Source organism: Acomys russatus, chromosome 4 (genome assembly GCF_903995435.1).
Source record: "Acomys russatus chromosome 4, mAcoRus1.1, whole genome shotgun sequence".
Taxonomy (NCBI): Eukaryota; Metazoa; Chordata; class Mammalia; order Rodentia; family Muridae; genus Acomys; species Acomys russatus.
This window is the reverse complement of record NC_067140.1, coordinates 2610554-2634953: the sequence shown is the minus strand read 5'-3', so window position 1 is coordinate 2634953 and position 24400 is coordinate 2610554. Positions and strand designations below refer to the sequence as shown.

General features: G+C 46.6%; 2 protein-coding genes and 1 pseudogene across 2 annotated transcripts in view; 1 reads left to right on the top strand and 2 right to left on the bottom strand.

The window, feature by feature from the left end:
* Positions 1-24400, bottom strand: part of Snph (syntaphilin) — a 714025-nt gene that overhangs the window by 79217 nt on the left and 610408 nt on the right. The gene's annotated exons all lie outside the window — the stretch shown is intronic.
* Positions 11625-19127, bottom strand: C4H20orf202 (chromosome 4 C20orf202 homolog). The gene is made up of 2 exons (XM_051143527.1): positions 18984-19127; positions 11625-11876 (listed from the first exon to the last, which is right to left on the bottom strand). Exons 1-2 carry the CDS (start codon positions 19047-19049, stop codon positions 11646-11648), a joined length of 297 nt encoding a protein of 98 aa, XP_050999484.1. The 5' UTR covers positions 19050-19127; the 3' UTR covers positions 11625-11645.
* On the top strand, positions 14820-15347 carry LOC127188669 (peptidyl-prolyl cis-trans isomerase A-like; annotated as a pseudogene).

Here is a 24400-nt window from a genome sequence, read left to right as displayed (position 1 = left end):
GTGTGTGTTTTTCGGTAATAGTTTAAAATAACTAGTAAACTTCAAAAAGCCAATCGCGGGGGATTTTACGTTCTGGAGACGCTGGTTTACTGAGCATGTATTCCATCCCCTCATCCATGCGTTCCTCCTCCCCATCCCTCCGATAGCGGGGAGGGCACAGGGCTAGTGTTTCACAGAGTAAGACCAAGGCTGACACAAGGAATGGGGCGCAGGGGATGGGACCAACGCCTGGAAACCCAATCCTGGGCAGGGGAGGGGAGGGAGGAAAGTGAAGGTCAGGGGGCGTGGCCAGGGCAGGTGGCTAGCGGCCACGCAAGGGAACCCTGAGGTGAGGACAAGGACCTAAGGAGAGAGGTGTGAAGGCCTGAGCAGAGTGCAAGAGCTTCGAGAAGAGGGTCAGGGATGGAGGGGCTGAGGGCCAAGCCGCACCCAGGGATGCTGGGAGTGCGGCGGGGAGGTCTGGGCAGTCACATGATTCCCACAGACGTCATGCGCGCGCTGGGGGAAACCCAGGCCAGAGCTCCTCGCGAGTCGAACCCGCAGAGCCACCCTCCTCGGGCAGGCCTCGGGGCTTGGCGCCAAGAGCTGAGAGAATACGGAGTCGCCACGCGTGCCGCACGTGGACAGTGGGGCGGGGGGGACCCTTGTCCCTCAAATCACCCAGCCCGCCTACCGCTCCCAGCTGCCTCAAAGGCAGGCCGCACCCTACTTTCAGTGTGGAGTCCACGCGTGTGGAGGATCCCGGACGCTAATCTCCTGGCGCTGCCGGCTGCCTGACGTGGGCTACAAGTGGGCGCTAGCATGTGAGGGGGCGGGGGCGTGAAGGGCGGGAAGGAAGCGTCAAGGGCGAGGCGGGGGCGTGAGCGTGATTGCTGAGAAGTGGGAGGGGCAGGTCTGGAGGGGGCGTGGCAAAGTGGTGCGGGGCGGGGCTGAGGAGTAAGCGAGATTGCAGAGATGTGGGAAGGGCGGGGCAAAGTGTGAGGGGCGGGGCGGGGCAAGGCTGAAGAGTGAGCGTGATTGCGGAATGTGGGAAAGGCGGGGCAAAGTGTGAGGGGCGGGGCGGGGCTGGGCTGAGGAGAGCGTGATTGCGGAGATGTGGGAAGGGCGGGGCGAGGCGTGAGGGGCGTGTCGGGCCGTGAAGTGATGTATTTGGGGCTTGTCAAGTTAAGGCTGCAAGGGGCGTGGCGTGATGGGTGGGCGGGGCTTGAGGATGAAGGGCCGAGCAAAGCGTATTGTGATGAGAAGTAGGAGGGGGCAGGTGTGGAGGGGCGGGGCTTGAGGGTGGGCGGTCTGTGAGGAGGTGGAGTCTAGTGAGGGGCTTGGCGTGAGGGGCGTGGTGTGTATGGGGCGGGGCGTGAGGTGATGAAGTGTGAGAGGTTTAAACTGGAAGCACAGACCTAGAGGTCGGAGAGGTTCAGGCGTACCGGGTGGCCAGAAGGCAGAGCTGAGGCATCCTACAAAGGATCTGCGCTTGAATTCTGGGAACTGAGCCAGGGGTGGCGGCTTAAGTCTGATCTCCACGAGTTCTTCGTCAGCCTGATGTATACTTGCAAGCTCCCTCAAAAGAAAAAAAAAAAAAAAAAAAAAGGAACAGATCTCTGAAAAAGGTCAAAGGTAGAGCAGGGACAGGTGTGAAAGGTGGGATCTCTCTGAACTCCCTTGGGCTGTGTGCTGCTTCACTTCTACTTTACACGCTCGTGTTGCAGGGCTCCCATTCGAGTAGACCACTTAAACAATCTATAAGCCAGTTCAGTGTCTTTATTCCAGCTGGCTGGTGACTACTCCTGGGTATTTGGGACCCAAGTGCAGCCACGAGCCTTTCGCAGGGTGCGTACTTAAGCAAGAAAACCACATCGTAGCTGGAAAGTCTCCAAGGTTCCCTTCCCGCAGCTACAAGCAGATAGCTTCTAAACCAAAATATGTCATTAGCAAAAATAGTGAAGTCAGTCAGCCCACATCCTTGAGTTGTTTTCCTCCCTGCAATTGTTTTTATTATTGTTGTTGTTGTTGTTGTTTATTTATTTATTTTTAAAGTTCCCCCTTACAGTTACTGGCAGCACTCTACTCTGCAAGATAAAGTTAATCTGAGGTAGCAAATGGAATCACCATAATCAACTTGCAGCCCCTGTCACACTCGAGGCTCCTGCCAAAATGACATCATCCTCTTGAACCTCAGTTTTTCTCACCTATGAAATGGGGATTTTGATAAGAAAACCTACACTGGGGAGTATTGCAAATTTTTTTTAAAGGACCTACAGTCATAAGTGCTTAACAAATATTGACTATTATTATTGCTGTTATTATTTAAAATATCATTCACATTGACTCAACCTCTTCCTGTGTGTTGGGCAGTAAACATTTTCAGCCTGAATTGTCATAACCTTTACTGGCTAAAGCCAATTGCTTGAATCTGGGGAAAGCCATATAGGAACAGAACGAGCCACAGCTAATTTAATTCTCTTGAGCTTTATAATAAGTATCAACAATACATCTTAAAACAGTGGTACTGTGTATGAGGTTATAAACATGGCTCAGGCTCCTTCCTGGATATTTTCATAGATTTACTCTATAAACAACCACATAGTAGTTATTAGTTTTCCCCTTTGTGGAATAAGAAAATGAGAGAGATAAGGAGACAAAACCTGTCCAAGGTCACATCATTGGGAATGGTAAAGACAGAGTTCACGTTCAAGCTCAGTTCCCTTGCCCCCCCTTGGGGATTGATGCACATATCCGGGACGCATCCTGATGCTGCCTACAGCATGGTGGCTGGATATTTCTGTAAGCCTTGTGAGAGTTATATGTAACTGTAATCCTTTAAGATCAATATCTTCTTCCATTCCAACTCCCTGTCACACTATATTGGTGAGACAAGGAAGGCAGCCAAGGCACATTTAATTAATTAGGTACACATTTAATTTGGGTGGCCCACGGTCAGTCTCTATTTATGGGGAAGTCATTGCTATCCAGCCTAGTGTAAAATGGCTTCTAAACACACAACTCTCACCCAGTAGGCTGACTCAACCTCCATGTGAATGAGGTTCCCATGGTCAAAGACTATGTTAGTGCTCACCATCAGGAGTGTGCCCACAGGGCAGGAAACAGGATTGAAAGCAAGTCCATGAAAACACTTCTCATCATCAGACATGATAACCTGTGCAGAAGATTTGGTGCTCACCAAGGCCAGTTAAAGCAGAAATCTAGGGCTCAGTAGACAAAAGTGCTTGAATGCAAGTGTAAGGGCCTGAGTTCAAGTCCCCAGAAACCATGTAAAAATGAACGCATGGTATAAGTGTCTTTAACTCCAGTGCTCCTACACAGAAATGGCGGGTGAAGACAGGCAAATACCCAGAAGCTCTCAGATCAACTACCCTGAAAAACAGCAGACCCTGTCTCAAAAAAGGTGGGAGATGCAGATTCACTCCTGGGGTTGTTCTGTGATCTCCAAACACTTGTCATAGGAAGAACATAGTCAAATTCACATGCAGGACCGTGCATATAAATGTGTGTGTACACACAGAGCAGAAATCTTCTGGCAATGCAGCATATGCAGTTACTGATGTAGCATGTACTTTTCTTCCTTTCTAATTAAATCAACAAAAACAATATAGCCCCAGCATGCACAGACTTGTGTTTGTGGAGCCAGCAGGAGTGTTTGTTGTATGGTCTCATTGTATGGGGTCCCATCTTATGTGGAGTGTCTGCCTTGGCAATTGCTGATGCCTATAAAAGAGATACCCTGCAGAGCATAAGGAAATAGTAATTCATTTAAGAAAAGTCGATACATTCCAAGTAAAAATGATGAGTACATTATTGCTCATTTAATAATCTAATTAATTAATTAATTAATTAATTAGATGTGTTATGGTGGCACATGCCTTTCATCCCAGCACTTGGGAGACTTTGTGAGTTCGATGCCAGCCTGATGTACATAGAGAGTTCTAGGACAGCCAGAGCTACATAGAGAGACCCTGTCTCAAAAAAAAAAAAAAAAAAAAAAAAAAAAAAAAAAAAAAAAAAAAGAATCAGGGCTCAGCGTGAAAGCACATACTTTTGATCCCATCACCCAGGAGGCAGAGGGAGATGAGTTTCCGTTAGTTTGGGGCCAGCCTGGTCTACATAGTGAATTCAGGTCAGTGAGGACTATATAGTGAGACTATCTCAAAAAAGGGGGGTGGATCATAAATGTACTAAGAAACATTTAAGCTTTTCTATTTCTGGACATGAAATGGTGGCATGGACAAAGAAAATAGATAGCTCATAATATACTGCTACAGCGAGGACGTCAAAGATAAGCTGGCTAATGTGCTGTCAGCTCAAAGAATATCTAGAATTAATCCCTACACAGTAAGACCTAAGAGCTCCATATGAAAGAAGCTTAGAGACTTCCCAATTTTACAATAATCCCAGGAATCAAATGCCATTTAGCTTTACAGCACAAAGAAAACTTAAATTATCCACACATTAAAAAAGTTGGCCTTGTAGGACGAAATTATTTCCCTAGGCTCTTTATAGAAAATAATACAGCAAAAGCATTGTCATGATTAATCAGCAAAAGTAGAAAAAATTAATATAGAGTCCTATCATCAATCATCTAATAAAAATGTGTGTTAAACTTCCAATGTTGTGACGAAATACTTGAGGCAATCAACTTAAAAGAAGAAAAGTTTTGTTTTGGCCCAATTTCAGAGCTGGAGCTTGAGACATGCTGAGGACAGGAAGGGCATGCGTGGCTGGGGACACCAGGGTCTGGCTCCAGCACTGTCATTTCATTTACCGTTGCCAAAGACCACTTTGTTCCAGATGCTAACAGAAGGAAAGGACAGGAGGCTCTCTCTCCTGACACCTCCACCTCCTCTGTCCTGTGGCATGCCTCTCCACAGTGTTCTGATGAGAGCCTCAGCAGCATGGCAAACGCTCTGCTTAGACGGGAATTGGGTCTGAAACCAAGTGTCACTCCTGAGTTCCTTCGCCCATAAAATGGGGCTGTAGATTGGGTTTGAGAGATCCAACCTAACTCTGTTCCACCCTGCAGAGCTAACAGTTTTTAGCTTGCACAAAGAGGAACTTAAACCCCACGCGCTCCCACCCCAAGACAGTTACCTCCGGGCTGAGGCGTAGTTTTAGAACCACCCAATAGGATTAAAAGTCATATTAAGTAGCCAATAGGATTATTACAAATCTGCCCTTGAAAACGTATAAAAACTCAGTGCTTTTGTTACTCGGGGTCGCCTCTCCCTCGGTCGCAGGTGGTCCTCTTGCATTTGCATCGAACCTGCCTCTGCCTCTCATTCGGTCGCTTCCCGGAATAGACTTTCCAGATCAGAGTCTTACAGGTTCAGTACCAGAGGTTAGCGGGGAAGGTCAAAGGTGGTAACGAGCAGCTTGTGTGACACTCACACGATCCTTTTTGTGTGGCAGACACTGGTGTGACTGGTGTATTAATTGGTTTATTTCTCACAGCAGCCGCAGGGCAGTATTACCCTTGTTTTACAGTTGACTAAACGGAGGTACAGAATGTTTGATGACTTGCCTAAGAACACACAATTAGTAAATGACAAGAGTTGGGACTTGACGACAGGAAGTAAGGCTGTACCTTCCACTACTGTATCATCCTGACTTCAGAGTTGCAGCTGTCAGGATCAGTGAGCTGGCTCGGTGGATAAAGGCCATTGCCACGAGGCCTGACAACCTGAGTTCATTCCCTGGAACCTACATGATCGAAGAAGAGAACTGACCCTACTAGTTACCCTCTGACCCTCGCCTCCCGCCCCAACACACACGAGAGTTGTCACATACATGTGCTCTGCCCCCCAATAAAATAAATACGTGTAAAGGAAGAGATAGATGTCATTACTTTGTGTATATGTGTACATGTTCATATGTGTACACTTGTGTGAAGGCCAGATGTCAACATCTGGTGTCTTCTTCAATTGCTTTCCACTTTTTTTTTTTTTTTTTTTTTTGAGCCAGGGGTCTCCCAGTGAACCTGCTTGCTGATTCAGCTAGACTGACTGGCCAGCAATCCAAGAGATCCCCTTTCCCATCAGGATACAGGTGTGTGAACTGTACCTGGCTTTTATGTGGGTGCTGGGATTGACCGCAGGTCCTCATGCTTCCATGGAAAACACTGTATTGACTGGGTCATCGCCGCAGCCCCCATCATTATTAATACTGACAAAGATCCTCTGAGTTCTTCCTCTGTGCCAGGAGTGTGCGGATACACTGCTTTTGCTCAGGAGCCCTATGAGGTCACCTCTTTTATTATCTTCACTTTACAGAGAAGCAAACAGAAGCATAGGAAAATTATATTAATTGGGCTGGAGCTATGGCTGGCTCAGTTCTTAAGAGCACTTGTAGCTCTTGCAGAGGACCTGAGTTTCACCCTCAGATCTTACATGCTGTCTCACAACCATCTATAATCCCAGTTCCAGGGTAGCCAAGATCCTCAAAGGGAGACCCATTGGATAAAATCAAGGCAACTTCCAGATCCAGGGGAGATGGGTTATAACAGCTAAGAGTGGTTGTGCATAAGATAATTGTTGTCATTTGAAGTTTGTGGCAGTTTATACACACTGGTACATGCTTGGTCAGGTGTCATGCATGACTGAAGACCAGAACCCAACCTGATCGTTCACATCGCTCCATTGCATCCTGCCCTGCTGCCTCAAGTCACTCTGGGTTTTGTGACAGCTCTTCTTCCTGCACCTAAGTTGTTAGCATCTGACCACAGTGGTCCATCTGTGTGCCAGCTCTGTTTCTTCCTCTCCTCAGTCTTGATGCCCGACTGGGGTGGCTCTGCACACCTGCTTTTGCCGCTTTAGTGGACAAAGGCCCTGCCTTTCCCTTTCTAAGATCATAGTCTATGTGCTCCCCCTGCTGCTCACTGGCTGTCCCGGATGGAGTTAGCTTCTAGCCTTCTGCAGTCTATGCTCAGGACGTTGTCTCCAGCACCAGGGCTCAGTCTCAGTTTGTTCTGACCTAGCCTCAGAACCAAACACCAGTTTTAGGTGGAGGGTCTGGGAGTAGGAAAATATCTCTCAGAGGAGCAGCTTTGGGGCTCTGGGTCTACTTCCAAGATTAGTGTGTAAGTGGGGGGATGGGTAGTGTTCTTTGGTCTGTGGGCCAGCTTTTGGAAGCTAGAACAGGCAGAGGCTAATAGTGGTGTCACTAGACATGGGAGGCCACTGTTCTTTCTCCTTCACATGGCCAGACAGGCACATCTTTTGATGATGGTTGTTAAAAGCTTGTCCATTTGTCATTGTCACAGTTTCACAAATTAGTATGCACCCTTATATGAAGAAAAACAAGTTGAGGCAGGGCGTGGTCGCCCATGCCTTTAATCCCAGCACTCGGGAGGCAGAGGCAGGCAGATCTCTGTGAGTTGGAGGCCAGCCTGGTCTACAAAGAGAGTCCAGGACAGCCAGGAGTCTGTATAACAGAGAAACTCTGTCTCAAGAAAAAAAAAAAAAAGAGGAGGAGGAGAAAGAAGGAGGAGGAGGAAGAAAGAAGAAGAAGAAGAAGAAGAAGAAGAAGAAGAAGAAGAAGAAGAAGAAGAAGAAGAAGAAATGGACAGTTATTAGTCTTCCCAGGGCAGAGTGCTGGATGAAGTGCTTTATGGGAATGGCTCTACTTCATTTGTAAGTAAGTGAGAAGGGCTGTTTTTAATCACCTTTTTATACATGGGGAGATAAGGTGAATGAGGCTCAAAAAGCCTGGAGCAACTCACCTTAAGAGCAAAATGTAAAAATGAGGGCATGGCAGAGATGGCTCTGTTTATAAAGTACTTGTCACACAAGCCTGAAAGCCTAAGTTCTGATTCCAAGGATCAATGTAAAAACCAGAAGAGCTAGAGAGATGGCTCAGTGATTAGGAGTGTGTTTGCTATTCCAGAAGACCCAAAGTTTGGTTCCCAGCCCTCCAGTCAAGTGCCTCAGAATTGCCAGCAGTACAGCTTTAGGGGAATTGGGTAACAGTTTTCCTCCAAGATTAAAACATTCCATCAAACAGGAAGGTAAACAACTCAAAAATAGCTTCAGGAAGGCCCTGAAACTGAATCTCTTCCCTGTAAGAGTAAGCAATAAAAGCTGAGCATCCCCCCCCAACCCCCCGACAGGATTTTTTTTTTGTTTGTTTTGTTAGACGAGGTTTCTCTTTGTAGCCTTGGCTGTCCTGGACTCACTTTGTTGACCAGGCTGGCCTCAAACTCACAGCGACCCACCTGCCTCTGCCTCTGCCTCTGGAGTGCTGCAACTACAGGTGTGCGCCATGAGACAGAAGCTGAGCTTCTAAGAAAACTTTGAGACCAGACCAGCTACCTGGAAAAGGTTTAGACCAACTGAGGCACCTGGAAAGGACATGCTTCAATCTACTACTGAGCTGCCTCCAGATTCCCAGCTTTGTGACCTGTCACCCATGCTGGAGTGGGTTGTGGCGATGCAGTTGTCTTTGAGTCATTTATGTTCTGGTAAGTAACCCCCTCATCCATGTTCATGTAAGCAACCCCTGAAAAAGCCCCTTGCTCATCAAATTGGACTCAGTGGTATCCATACTTTGGTCTAGTGCGTGTTTCCTACCTGGGGTGAATAGACATTTGTGTTGTACCTCCCCAGGAAAAGTTTTGTTGCATAACAGGGATCCAATGTGTTGGGAATAAACAAAAGAAACTTGTTCTAAGGACTACCATTTCATTTTCAGACTCCATTTAATCATAGAGAGAAACTACATTCAAGGCCCCGGGGCCAAGAGGAGCTGGAGACTTCCCAATAGGTAAACAGCTTCTGTGCTAAGGAAACAGTTGTCTGAGTCCAGACATCTCAGAGACAACTTCTCCATCTTGTTGGCAGGGTTAAACTAAGCTCATGTTCCCAGACCCATGAAACTATAATCTATCCTGATTGATGGGAAATCCTTGATCAACACCTTATGTCAAAATATGATTAGACAGCCCATCCTGCTTCCCCTCACTTTATGGTTTCATCCTTTATATATACTGAACAGTGTCCCTTCAAGGTCACAGTTCAGCTCCCAAGTCTGTTCAGCAGCCCTCATCAATCAGTAGCAGCTTGATTATAATAAATTTTTATCATCCATCACCTAACCACTGCCCCCATACCCCCCTGTGGCCAATAGAAACAAACACAAAAGCACACAGATTTTTTTTTTAAAGCCATACAAATGGTGTGTACCTGTAATTCCAATGAAGGATCCCTGCAGCTCACTGTCCAATCAGTTTAGTTGGGAAACTCCAAGCTCAGTAAGAGACACTTGCCCCAAAAACTGAGGAGATGCCCTACACTGATCTCCAGCCTTCCTCAAATGTGTACCCCTGTACATTGATACCCACACATATTCACACACACAAGAAATGGGGGGGAGTGGAATTAAATTAAAAATAATCTTAACATTTGTGGTGGTTGAATAGAAATGCCCCACGGACTTATGTGCTTGAATGTATGGCCCATACAGAGTGGCACTATCAGGAAGTGTAGACTTGCTGGAGTGGGTGTGGCCTTGTTGGAGGAAGTATGTCACTGTAGGGGCGGGCTTTAAGTTCTAATATGCTAAAGCTATACGCCCATTGTGGCTCACAGTCTCTTCCTGCTGCCTGCAGTTCAAGAACTTTCAGCTTCTCCAGCAGCGTGTCTGCCTGCACTGTCAATGTTCCCGCCATGATAATAATGGACTAAGCGTCTGAAGCTGTAAGCCAGCCCCAGTGAAGTGTTTTCCTTTATAAGAGTTTGCAGTAGTCTTGGTGTCTCCTCACAGCAATAAAACCCTAAGACAAAACCCATTTCTGTAACGAGGATCAAGCAGGTGAAAAAAAATTTTTTTCCCTTTAAGATGCTAAGGATCAAATCCAGTCGCACACAAGCGAGACAAGTGCTAAGCCACTGAGTCACAGCTGCAGCCCAAACTGGCCTCGGCCCTTACTATGTAGCCCAGGGCTGGTTTAGATCTTATACAACCCTCCTGCCTCAGTCCCCACAAGTGCTAGGAGGACAGCTATCACTGGCTACATTGGCGAAATCTCCAATTGATAACGCTGAGTTCTGGGTAGATTCAGAGCACCAAGTATCACATGAGCTTGCAGGGTTAAGTTAGACTCAAACCTTGGCCTAACATTTCTTTTTCTTTTTTCTTTTTTTGTAATTATAGCATTTTATCAGTTATTTGAAAGTTTCATACGCTCATTCTATGTATTTTCAGGCCTACTCCTACCCCTAAGTGCTCCAAGACCCCATCCCAACCCCTTTTCAACTTTATATTTTTAATTTTAATTTTATTTTATTACCATAGAGTTCAGTTTGTACTACCTTTATACTCATGGGTATGGCCATCCACTGGGGTGGTGCTGTGTTGACCTACCAGAGACCACACACTCCGTTCCCTTGCAGCCATCAACTGTCACTAGCTCCTCAATTAAGGGTGGGGCTGTGAGCGCTTTCCCTACAGCTTCTTATAAACAGGAGCATTCCCATCCCTCTGGATCTCCTCTTGGACATGTGCATCCTAGAGAGTCTTGTGCATTGGAAGACATTAGGCTACTTAGAGCTGTGTTGGCAAGAACAGCAAAAGTAGTGTCAGTAGGGATAGGTAGGAAACAAGCCACATGTTTCCTTTGTTCCACTTTAAAAAACAAAAAACAAAACCGAAAAACAGAATTCAATACAAAGAATTGTTAACCAAGGATAAAGTGAACTGAGTAGATGACAAGTTATAAAAAGAATTCCAAGCTAGCAATTACAGGAAGACTCTACCACCCTCAGTGCTGGGGGAACAGGGAAGCTGAAGGATTAAACTACAGACTGCACAGACAGGAGCCCTGTAGAGAGGGGGCTTTGCACTTAGAGGGGGGCCTCCAGACTGAGGGACCTAGACAGAGCTGGTGCCACCTGCTGAGGTGAGGGAGCGCTGATGGTTGGCACCAAGAACCGCAAGAAGCCTACAAGATCCTGCGGCGGACAAAGGAGCCAGTCCCTTCTTTAACCTCTCGGCCCAGAGTTTAACCTTACACTGTTTATTGGCAAAAATCAGCACAGTTTAAGAGAAGGCAAACTAACCCTGGAAGTGTGGTTGGCAGGATCCAGAGCACCACTCCAGGGAGGGGCTGTGGTTGGCTTAGCTGAGTCACATGCCCATGAATCGAGCCGACCATGACACATGATGTGAGAGCCAACGTGAATCACACAGTTGACTGACCAGGACTGGTGACATGCTCGTCTCTGTGATCTGTGGTGGCAGCAGGGCCTGTTGTTATCAGACTAATCGGGATAGGAATGCCTGCAGGGAACTCGGGAAACAGCCAGGAAGTCACGATGGGTGTCCTGATTTTTTACCAAGGCAACAGTAGGTAGCCATCTTTGCACATCCTAATCTTTCTTTAACAACTGCCCTGTGGAAAATTCCTAGAGATAGGATGATCACCCAGGCTGATAATTTGCAGGAACCTATGCAACAGTTTTACTTAGGAAGCATCCAATAATTTATCTCACACACACACACACACACACACACACACACACACACACACACCCCTCTGGTAAGTGATGGAGACAGTTAAGAAGTAACAGATTCAAGAACAAGCAGCGGGCACAACATTTATACTGGCGGTGGGAGGGTTTTGGCGCATGTCCTCTGGCTGGTTAAGGAAGGGAGCTTCGCCTGCTTTCTTCTCCTCGGAGCAGCTGGGCCAGTCGCCTGGGCACAGGCTGGCAGCCCCTGCCCTCTGAGCCCAGCCTAGCTCGGAAGGGCGATGTGCTTCTGCTGGGCCCTGGTTCCTCCCAGTGGGTACTTTCGGCTCGAATCTCCTCCAGGAGGCTGTGCAGATGCCGCAGGGTGAGCAGCAGCTGCCGGTCTTGGATCTGCATCTCAGCCTAGGAGAGAGGAGGCATCAGTGGGAGTGGGGCAGGTGTCTGTGCGCATCCAGCCCTTTCCCATCACTGTCTCAGTGGAGGCAATACCCTACCTCCTCGTACCAACCATACATGCCGTATTCTCCTGAAGCCTCAGTTTTGAATCTAAGAAAATTGAGAGCCAATTACTCACCTTTCCAAGGCTATAATGACAGATGAGTTGGAAGACATGCTCTGCAGGTAACATAGGTAACAAACAAATAATCAGTATATCAGTCTAGAGGAACAGAGCTTGTAGAATGGATCTATATATGGAAGGAGGATTTAATAGAGTGGCCTTCAGGTCATGGACCAGTTGGTCCAACAATAGCTGTCCACCAACGAAAAGTCCAAGAACCCAGTAGTTGTTCAATCCACAAGGTTGGATGTCTCATCTGCTCTTCAGAATAGGTCATAATCCTGAAGAAGTAGGCTCTAATGCCAGCGAGGAATGCACTTCCCAGGGACAGTGAGAGCAAGCCGGCAAGGAGAGCAGGCTTCCTTCTTCCACGGCCTTTACATAGGCCGCCGGAGGTGTGGCCTACATTACAGGTTTATCTTCCCACCTCAAAAGATTTGGATTATAAATATATCTTCCCACCTCAAAAGATCCAAATTAAAAGTGGATCTTCCCACTTTGAATGATTTAACTAAGGAAAAAAAATCCCCCACAGGTATACCCAGCCACTTGGGTTTTAGTTCATTCCAGATGCAGTCAGGTTGACAGCTAAGAATGGCCACCACAAGCAGGCAGGTATTGACATGCTAGAGGCTCCTGTCACTGTCAACGAAGTGACACCAACCCAGCAGCTAGAGCATCTAAGCAGCATCCCAGTGCAGGGCTCGGGAACACCCGGCCAAAAACAAAAACAAAAAACTTCTCTTTTTGCTTTTGCTTTCTTATTAGCATACAGTGGGGCTTTTATAGAAACCAATGACATGCAATTATTGTTTAAATTTTAAAAGAAAAGCGCCAAACATTTGGTTTTACCAATAAAGACTCAGGAGCCAAATGCTGGAGTGAAAGCCTGCTAGTTCAGAGAGGCAGAGAAAGCATCCAGCTCAAGTCTAGAAAGAAATAACCCCTGCCCCACTGTCTTAAATACCCTTCAACTCAATGCCCCCCTTTCTGTTTACTCCCTGTCCAGCTGGTTTCTTACTCCAACTCTTGACCTATGGTTAACCTTATTCAATCATGTTTACAGAAAGCTCTTGGGTTAAAGGTGTGTGATAGGACTGAGCTACACCACAATGAGAAACAGGCTTTTCCAGTTTACAATCTCAGGGCTCACATTGGGATCAAATATCCTGCAGCAGTCTGAATGCAGAAACAGACAGGGAAACCCGCTTGTCTTCTATTAAGCCATATGTTAAAGTGATTTGCAAGAATGTGAATCAGAATTGACTCTTTAAATAGTTGCTTTGAGAGAGTTATTTAAATATTTTATTAATGCTGTGAGTTTATTTGTTCAAATCTATTTCTATACATTTTTATGCTGTGCACCCTATTTTAAGATTTATTTATTATGTATACAGTGTTATGCCTGCATGTACACCTGCAGGCCAGAAGAGGGCACCAGATCTCATTATAGATGGTTGTGAGCCACCATGTGGTTGCCAGGAATTGAACTCAGGACCTTTGGAAGAGCAGCCAGTGCTCTTAACCTCTGAGCCATCTCTCCAGCCCCTTGCTGAAGTCATTTTGCAACATTATCATTGAAAAGCCACAAAAGGCCAACTATCCCTCAGTATTCAAGGAGGATGACTCCAGGATCCATTCCTGTGGATTCCAAGATCTAAGGGCATTCGAGAGGCTTGCAGCAAATGGTAACGTGTTTGCATACTGCCTGTGTGCTTTAGATCATTGCTAGATGACCCGGGTCTTTATTAGGCTTCTGTTGCTGAGATAAAGACCATGCTTTTCACAGCCACAGCTCCAGCTCCAGGGATCTGAGACTCTCCTCATGGGCACTTCATGGACACTTGTACTCAGGTGCACGTCATACACAGCTGTAGGGCTGGCAAGATGGCACTGCAGGTAAAGGTGTTTGCTGCCAAGCTTGACGTGGTGGTTTGAATGTCCTCTGTAAGCTCAGATGTTTGCATATTTGCTCACAAATTGGTGGCGGTGTTCGGGTAGGTTTAGGAGATGTGGCCTTGAGTATGCCACGGGGTGGGGGAGGGGCGGCGAGATTTGAGGTTTTGAAAGCCACACGCCATATTCCCCAGTTCATTCTCTGCTTCCTGCTTGTCGTGGTTTAGGAATGAGCCACCAGCCACTTGCTCCAACTACCATGTCTGCCGCTTGCTGTCATGCTTCCAAACTGTGACAGTCCCGCTAGGACTGTAAGTCAACCCTTCCTTCTGTAAGTTGTTCTGTTCTGGCCATGGTGTTTGTTTTAGTCAGGGTTACTACTGCTGTGATGAAACACCACGATCAAAGCCACTTCAGGAGGAAAGGGGTTATTTGCCTTCTGCATCACAGTTCATCACTAAAGGAAGTCAGGCCAGTAACCGAGAGGCAGGAGCTGATGCAGAGGAATGCCGCTTACTTGTTTGCTCTCCTTAGCTTGCTCAGTCTGCTTTCGCGTATAACCCAGGACTAACAGTCCAGGCGTGGCCCCACCCACAATGGACTGGGCCCTCCCACATTAGTCACTAATTAAAAAAATGCCTTACAGTCAGATCTTAGGGAAATACTTTCTCAAAGTTATTGTCTCTCATATGACTCTTAGCTTGTGTCAAGTTGACATAAAACTTGCCAGCACCTTCTTGTCAGCTTGACACACAAATACACTACTGCTGAGCCTCAATCTTTTCTTCCTTGTTCATCTCCAAGATCTCACAATGACATCAATATCACAATATAAAACATTTTACAGGCTTTTCAGGCACCGCTGTCCCCTGTTGCCACTTGCTGCAGCCATGGTCAACTGCAGCACGGTCAGCCCCACCGTGTTCTTTGACATGTTGGTGATGGTGAGCCCTTGGGCCATGTCTTTTTTGAGCTGGTTGCAAACAAAGTTCCAAAGACAACTGAAGACCTTCATGCCCTAAACACTGGAGACAACAGATTTGGGTGTACGAGTTCCTCCTTTCATAGAATTTTTCCAGGATTCATGTGCCAGGGTGGTGACTTTACACGACATAATGGCACTGGTGGCAGGTCCATCTGAGGGGAGACATTTGAGGATGAGCGCTTCACCCTGAAGCATACAGGTCATGGTATTTTGTCCATGGCAAATGCTGGACCAAACACAAATGGGTCTCAGGTGTGTTGCTGTTGCTGTTGTTGTTATAATTTACACTGCCAAGACTGAGAGGCTGGGTGGCAAGCATGTGGTCTTTGGGAAGGTGAAGGAAGGCATGAGCATCGCGGAAGCCATGGAGCACTTTGGGTCTAGGAATGGCAAGACCAGCAAGATCACAATTTCAGACTGTGGGCAGCTCTAATTCTTTTGACTTGCGGTCATCTTACCCACCAGACAGTTCCTTCTGTAGCTCAAGAGAGCACCCCATTCCATCTGCTCCCAGGACCCTGCCCTCTCTGCTCTCACTGAAGTTCTTTGGGTTCTGTATTTTCCTGACTCCCCTCAAGTCTAGCTGGATTGCAGAGTTAAGTTTATGATTATGAATAAAAAGTAAATAAGAAAAATAAAACATCTTACAAAGTTAAAAAGTCCCACAATCTTTAAAAACCCTTTCAAACACTTAAAAATTCAATCTCTTGGGGCTGGAGAGGTGGCTCAGAGGTTAAGAGCCCTGATTGCTCTTCCAGAGGTCCTGAGTTCAGTTCCCACCAACTACATGGTGGTCACAACCGTCTGTAATGTGATCTGATGCCCTCTTCTGGCCTGCAGGTGTACATGTAGGCAGAGCACTGTGTACATAATAAATAAATAAATATTTTTAAAAATCAGTCTCTTTAAAAAGCCGAAGTCTCTTTTAAACCTAAACTCTCCTCTAAACGTTGAAAGTCTCAACTATGAGCTCCTGTAAAATAAAAGAGAAGTTAAATACTTTCTTACTTCAAGAGAACAGAACCAAGGCACAGTCACAATCAGATCAAAACAAAACACATTCTAACAGTGTAAATAAATTAAGGTCCAATATCTGGGTTTCACTCAGATCTTCTGGGCTCCTCCAAAGAGCTTGGATTACCTTCTGTCTCTGCCCTTTGCTGTACACACAGCTTGTCTTCCAGGCTCCCGCTGGCTCCACTCCACTGCTGCTGCTGTTCTCGGTGGTTGTCCCATGTCACTGCCATCTCCAGAATGCTGGGGTCTTCTGCCTCAACTGGGCTGCATTTTCACCAATAGCCTCTACAGGGCGCCCTTCACCATGCAAGGGCTCAACTTCTCAGCATCACTCGTTTAATTCTGGACCTTCATCTGCCTCTGAGGCTGCACCAAAGACGTTTCCTGGCCTCTCACAGTGCAAAGGCTCAGCTGTTGTCCCTGACTCTTTCACGGCTTCAAAACTAGTACTTCTTACACTAGCCAAGGTCAGCTGCCAGCTTGAGGTACAGGCCCAGCTGCCCAGCCTTTGGCATGCTGTCTCCGAAGACATACTTCCCAGCACCGTTCACCTCAGCGATGCTGGTCTCTTCTTGATCACCACTAATTTCTCAGCTCCAGCTGACCAGCATCCATTGTCTCAGTAAGGTAAAGGTTTTGCCTCAGTGGCGCGAGTCTTTTGTTAATCCCCTTTTAGCCCTAGCTGACCAGAACCACAGATTCTCAACTCAAAGTAGCAAATGGCCCTGACAGAGTCCTGAAGGAACTCGGATTTCTTTTTGGAGCTTCACAAGCCTGGCCTCCATCACTCACACTCATACCTTCCAAGAGCCCACAGAAAAGCTCACTGATCTTTGAACACTCGATGTTTTTTTTTCTGGCCTGAGGCTCCAAATTGTCCTTCTACAATCTGCCCCCCCATACACACACACCCCAAAAGAACCCAACATGGTCAGCTCTGTCACAGAAATAACCTATTTCTATCCTAGTCAGGATTATTATTGGTGTGAGACACCACGAAGAAAGCAAGTTCGTTCATCACATCACTGTTCTTCATCAAAGGGAGTCAGGACAGGAACTCAAACAGGGCAAAAATCTGGAGGCAGGAGCTGACGCAGAGGCCATGAAGAAGAAGAAGAAGAAGAAGAAGAAGAAGAAGAAGAAGAAGAAGAAGAAGAAGAAGAAGAAGAAGAAGAAGAAGAAGAGCGGCTTGTTCGTCATAACTTTTTCAGCCTGCTTTCTTTTCTTTTCTTTTTTTCTTTCTTTTTTTTTTTTTCCCTGCTTTCTTATTTATAGAACCCAGGATCATCCTCCCATGGGTGGCACCACCCACAGGGGACTAGGACCTCCCCCATCAATCACTAATTAAGAAAATGACCTACCGCTAGAAACATTTTCTCAAATGCAATTCCCTCCTTCCAGAAGACTCTAGCTTGAATCAAGTTGACACAAAACTAGCCAGCACAAAATATAATTCAAAACCCCCTTTTAAGAAAGCAGAGTCAACTACAGTTAAAACTCTGCCCTACCCCAGCCCAAGTTATCCCATGATACCACTCAGCCCAACCCCCAAACCCGACAGCCCTCAGGAAGCCACTGGATGTGGCTCTTTGGCCACACAGGAGGACACGGGTTCAGAGATGCAGATGTTCAACAGCCGAGGAAGTAACTCAGGCACAACTGAATCTTAGGAATGACCTCTAGCACCACTAGTGGGTAGGATGAGAGATTTTCAAACTTTGTCTCTCTTTATAAGAGGTAATAATTAAAATTATTCTTCCACTAAAAATAGTGTTTAAAAAGGCTGGGATGTGGCTCCATGGTAGAACATTTCACGTGCAAGGTCCTAGGGCTCAGGTTTAGCACTGCAAAGAGAAAAGTGATTTTTATTTTGTGTGTGCCAACCTGATCACTTTACAGACAAGGAGTCCAAGTCTGTGTGTGTGTGGGGGGGGGGGCAGCTGTGCAGCCGGTGTGCCTGTGCCTTAGAAGCAGCTTCAGGAGCAGCTGTGACCCCCGCAACCCCATGAGAAACCCTGTTGGGGTTGTCTCCCAGCTGGCCCGTTGCCTAGCAACCCACAAAGGTCTACTGGGATGCTCTTGTCCTGTTCCCCTCTCCTCTGGTGCTCCTGCACAGTCTCTCCCTCTCTTGGCTGCCGTGCACACACATTTTTGAGATGCTTCCTTATTTTGGGACCTGGAGAAAACACTACATTGAAAGGCATGGTCCCTGGCTTTTCAGGTAACATGGCATTGATACTCAGGAGAATTAGTGACTCATGGGGAAAGTCTTTACTGATGGGAAACAGGAGACAGGAAGAAGCTATACAAGTAAACGTTTTCCTGCACACTTCTCCAAGGCACAGTTGGCTTCAATACTTGAGAGGAAGTCCCACAGACCCACTGGTTCTTTCTAGCCCCTTCTGCAGTGGGAGCCGGTTTCAGTACTCATGGCCAGGCCAAGCCCAGCATCAATTTTGCCCCTACTGGCCTCCTTTTTTTCCCCTCACCTCCCCAAATCTGTACCTCCACATATACCCTTACTCTCACTTTTGTCCATGCCTCCGCTTTGTCAGCTAATGTGCTGGGATGTCCACTGTGTCCCCCAGGGGTCAGGTTTTAACCCTTGGTGCGGAGCACTGTTAGGTAAATGACAGACATCTCTCACTGAACACCCCCTCGCCCATCATCTTGGCATTATTGTTACCTTCATCTTGTAACTAAAGAAACTGAGGCTCAGAGAGATAAAGGCACTAACAAGAGGCCACACAGCAACAGAGCTGGGTACAGTCCCAGCACCTGATACAATGCTAAAACCAGTCTGGCCAGCGCCCTGTGTCTCCTAAGTAGGCCATGACCCACTTTCCCAGTACCTAAGAATTCCATTATACTCAGTGTGGCTGCCCCAGGTAGGGGTGTCTGCAGTGCCCAAGCCCCTGAATCCCTTTGTCCCAGCCAGTGAGGGGCGTGTGTGTGTGTGTGTGTGTGTGTGTGTGTGTGTGTGTGTGTGTGTGTGTGTGTATCCAGAAGCCTTGGAAAATACAGGAAGACATGACAAGGCAAAAAGGCTTACCAGCTCCCTCCTCAGCCACTCCAGTGTCTGCCCAAGATCGGCAGCTGGCTCCCCTGGTATTTCCATCTCAGTGTCCCTGATAGAGTCCTTGGCAATGACTTGGCTACAGGCTGGCCTGAGGGATCTTTGACCTGTATAGTCACCAGCTTCCTTCAGTCTGGCAGCTAAATCACCAAAGGTAGAATTAGTGAGAACAGAACGTTGTTCTCGTTGGAAAACGTAGTTTGGGATTTTTTTTTTTTTTTAAATTTAAAGCTTCAATGCTTTAAACAAAACAAAGAAGGGAAGAAACCAGGGATGTGGATATCTTCATGCCTGGTGGTAGTTCCAGAAGTTCAGAGAATCTGGTGAAACAGGCATTGCCAGAGTTGTGAGGCTGGGGGTGGTCAGTGATGCTGAGCAGGCACAGGCATGCCCCTTAGGGGTTTTGTTTTTTTTTTATGCTTCCGGTGTAGAGTGGGCAGCCATATGCTCTGGGGCTGCTACCCCTCCTGTGGTCTCAGTCTACCACTCTTTCCTCCCTCATCTATGAAGCCCTGATGGAAGGGATGCTCACCTTCGAAACCCCTACCTCCCATGTTTGTGTGAACAGTTCCCCACAGGGAAACCGATGCAGAAATGTTCTCTTATACATTAACAAATTCTTTATTTTCCTAAAACCCGGGGAACGTTACTGTCACTTCCTCTTTACTCTTGCTTTTTGTCCCCTCCCCTTGCCTGAGATGTGGATGACATGCCTGGAGCTACAGTAGCCATCTAACTGTCATGACAGCCAACAAAAGCGGAGGTTGGAAATGATGGTGTCACCAAGTCAGCGACACCACCTGCATGTCAGTGAGACAGTAGATGGCATTTGAACTGGACTGTGCTGCTTGCCAGCTGATCCAGCCAGGCCTGATTCCTCACAGCACACTGTGAAAAGGTTATTCCTTCCTCATCCCTTCCAATGAACATTTATTGATTGTCTACTATGTGCCAAGTTCTGCCCCGGGCACAGCAGAAACTCCAAACCAGAGAGAGAATGGCCTTGTTTTGTCGGAGTTGATACCCTACCAAATGGAAACAAACAAGACCCAAACTTATGTTACAGTGGGAATAAACGGGTTATATTCTCATGCAGGCTTTAAAAAAATGTACCTTGCCCACGTGGATTAGAAACCCCAAGCCAAGAGCTAGCATAGCCATCCTGGATACAGAACCTAGTTACAGATAGGAGGGGACCAGCAAAATGAAGTCTGCCCCTGCTCTCAGCTCAGGCCATTGCAGCACCTCTAGATCCACCCAGGAGCCACAGTGACAAACACCTACAGAAACTGCCCAGCAGGAGTGCAATTCTGCAGGCATCGCCACAGTGGATCAAACCTGTCTTCCTCCAAGAACCCCAGGAGAAAAGACGTTATGGAGCCTGACTTAGGGCCACACTTCTTCAGTGCCAACGCTCAGGAGGCTGAGGTAAGTGGAACTCTGTGAGTTACAGGCTAGCCTGGTCTATGTAGTGAGATCCTGCCTTTTTAAAAAATGTTAGGAAAACAATTAAAGACACAAGAGAAAGCTGAAAACAAAAATGACACTATATTAACAAAGTGGATTTGGAATAGGACCTGAGAATTCATGCAAGGAAAAAAATAAAGGCAAAATTTTAACTAAGTGTCTATAAATCAAGGAGAGGAGGAGGATCTTACTTTGTGCCCAGAGCAGCAGGTGTGAAGGACACGGGGGAAGCTGGACTCTGAGGAGGGTGTGGCTAAGAATTCTGTCAAGTGGGACTGGAGAGATGGCTCAGCAGTTAAGAGCAGTCTGCTCTTCCAGATGTCCAGAGTTCAATTCCCAGCAACCACATGGTGGCTCACAACCACCTATAATGAGATCTGGTGCCTCTTCTGGCCTGCAGGTATACATGCAAGCAGAAAACTGTATATGTAATAAATAAATCTTTAAAAAAAAAAAAAAAGAATTCTGTCAAGCGGTGGGCACTTGGCGCATGGCACATGAAGCAAGGGTTCAATGTCCAGCAAGAACTGAGGGGCTTCTAGTGGCATGGAGGTGGTCCTGGGTTCCCTCCCAATGTGAGGCCTATAAGGCAGGCAAATGGGCCTTGTGCTGGATGGAGCTTAGACCCTGTCTCTAGCTTTGTAGAAGGGAGCTCCTGAAGTGAGTTGTTAGGAGCGCCCCATTTCTTTCTCTTTGGAGTTTTTACATCCCAAGATGCATTCCGATATCAGCACACAGATAAAATCGCTGTGCAAATTCTCTTCTGGCTCAGCTGTTATGCTTTAGAACCAAAGTGTTTTGAAACATAGCTGCTGACCACATCTGCCATGCTTTTAGACACTGGGACCAGAAATAATTCTTTCCAGGCGTCATGTCACGTGGCCCTGAAATAATACAACTATCTGGAGCAGAGGCAGAGTCTAAGACAGCCACCTGCAGAAGGGACAGGAGATCTTTGGCTCATGGTGGCTGATGTTCATGGAGCATGGGGTCACCATGGGGGGGTGGTGACCCCATGAGCCAATCAGATTTGGTTTCATTTTGACTTTGTCACAGAGCTTGCACTGCGGCAAGAACACTGACTGGGTAACGAATATCTCTAAAACTTTCCACTAACATTCACACTAATTGGTTTTCTGTCATTCTAACAAATACAGGACATAATGAGCTTTAAAATGGTTTATTTTAGCTCGTTTGGTTTCACGGTCAGTTGGTCTGTTACCTGGAGCTGTGGTGAGGCAGCACACCACGGCAGAGTGTGTGTGTGGGGAAATGAGCTGTTCATCTTGAGACAGCCATGGGGGGGAAAGGTGTGGGAAAGAATACCAGGGAGCCACTCTTCCCTTCATAGGACTGGAAGACTTTCCACTAGGCCCCAAATGCTCAAGGTTCACCTGCTTTCCAAAAGGTCTTTACCCATGGGTCCTTAGAGGACATTTGGCCACATCATAGCACATCGTAGCCACTTCGTCTATCTCCATACAGAAGTTAGTGGGTTGGTGGGATGATGCTTGGTGATGCTTTGCTGCCAGTCACACACTAGCAGGTCTGAGGCTGCTCCACAGGTCTCCCACCATCTTCTGAGATTTCTAAGTGTGTTCTCTTGGCAATGCAAACGGTAAGATTTTTTTTTAAAGATCTGGGGATTCAGCTCAGTAGGTAGAATGCTTGCTTAGCAGGAACAAAGGCCTTGGGGGGGGGGGTTTGATCCCCAAGCACTGCCAATAACCAGACATGGCACCACACACCAGCAAACCCAGCCGTTGGGAGGTAGAGGCAGGGGGATCAGAAGTTTAAGGTCATTCTTGGCTACATAGTGAATTTGAGGCCAGTTTAGGCTACCTGAGACCCTGTCTCAAAACAAACAAATAAACAAACAAACAAACTACAAGAGCCAGTGGGAATACAGAAAGTTCCTTTAAGACCTGAACTCAGAGCGGGCACATCGCCACTATGCCCACACTTTTGGGCAAAGTGAGCTACACAGCTGAGCCCGAGCTGAGAGCAAAGATGTGCACCCAGCTACAAAGAGATACAAGAAAAGCACTGTGCTATTGAGTAGAAAAGAAAGAGTAGAGCCGCTGGTTTGGACCGGCCCAAAGGGAGGTGACCAAATGAAACTGTGAGGTGGGAAGAGCTGGAGACAGGAGTACAGTAGTCTGGTGGTAGCAGAAGATACAAACGGTGACAAGCATGGACAGCCTGGTTCCATCTTTAAAATCTTTATAGATGGAAGACCCCAAACTGTGTGCCAAGGCAACCCAAATTCTGCAGAAAACTTAGAGATAGTATACAACAGTTAAAAGCTTGGAGGTTGATGCAATGCCATCTATCAGATGCTGTACAGACAGCCATATATATATATATATATATATATATATATATATATTTATTTATTTCATATGCACTGATGTTTTACCTGCATGTATGTTTGTATGAGGATGTTGGAGCCTCTGGAACTGGGGTTACAGACAGTTGTGAGCTGCCATGTGGGTGCTGGGAATTGAAACTGGATCCTCTGGAAAAACAGCCAGTGCTCTTAACTGCTGAGCCATCTCTCCAGTGCCCAGATAGCCATTACTAAAGTGCTTGAATCTAACTGCGTAATAAATCACTGTTGGGCATTTCTTTGGGTCTGCCTCAGCAAAATGTCCCTAACCTTACAAGACTATGGAAAACTGAGAAAGTATAAGAACCTCTTTGCTTTTGTGCTAGGCATCATCATTATTTGTATTTTAAAAGTTTATTATTTTATTTCATGTGTACGGGATGTTTTGCCTACATGTATGTCTACGCACCACATGCAAGAAGTACCCATGGAGGCCAGAAGGTGGTGGGAGATCCTTTGGAACTAGAATTATAGATGGTTGTGAGGCATCGTGTAGGTGCTGGGAACTGAACTCATGTCCTCTGGAAGAGCAGCTAGTGCTTTTAACCCCTGAGCCTTCTCTCCAGCCCTATTATTTGTATTTTTGTATACTGTCTCATATATTAATATTTTATATGCACATATACTATATTATATATTTTTAATAGACTGCAATATGTTTGCAATATATTACAGATATAGTGGTCACTGACCACTTTCTACACAGGAAATTGAGGCTCCAGCAGGTGGTGACAGCTGGAATTAGAATAATTTTCTCGGGGGGGGGGGGGAGGAATGGGAGGATACAAGGGATGGGATAAACATTGAGATGTAAACACGAATAAATTAATAAAAAAAAAAAAAAAGGAAAAAAAAATAGAATAATTTTCTCTGACCAGGGCATGGTAAGTTTTGGGTCTATTAAATTGGTGGAGGGCCAAGAGCATCTCTATCCAATGCAGTGTGCTCTGCCACGCACGGCAAGGGCTTGGCAGTGAGAGCCTGGCACCCTGCACTTGGCCTCCACAGCTGATGCCTAAGTATCCCACAAAGTCATTTCTTGTGGTTAACTTGTTTTGATACACTTTCATTTATTTTTAACCCCAGTAAGGATTCCTGGCCCTGAGAGCATTTTACTTCATAGGCTCAGAAAGGCTTGGCACACAGACATGGGCGATGCGGAGCCAGAGGGCCTAGGCAGGCAAAGAACTGAAGTTGCTAAAGAGGAAACCATTACATCCATAACTGAAAGCCAGAACAGTCTTCTGTTCAGCATCCCTGGTATCAGGATGACTTGGGTGGGCCAGGTCCCGCAATGCATTTTGGGATAGAGTATTGAGCAAGCAAGACCTCACATCTGTCCTCATGGGGCCCATGCTCCATCTGGTAAATGGGTTCAGGATTCAGTTCAGCTGGCAGAACACTAGCCTGGCATAAAAGACGCCAAGGGTTCCAACTCTACCACCCTGAAACCCAGCTGTGGTGGTACAGGCTTGTAATCCCAGTGCTCGAAAAGTAGAGGCAGGAGGATCAGAAGTTCAAGGTCATCTTTGTCTAT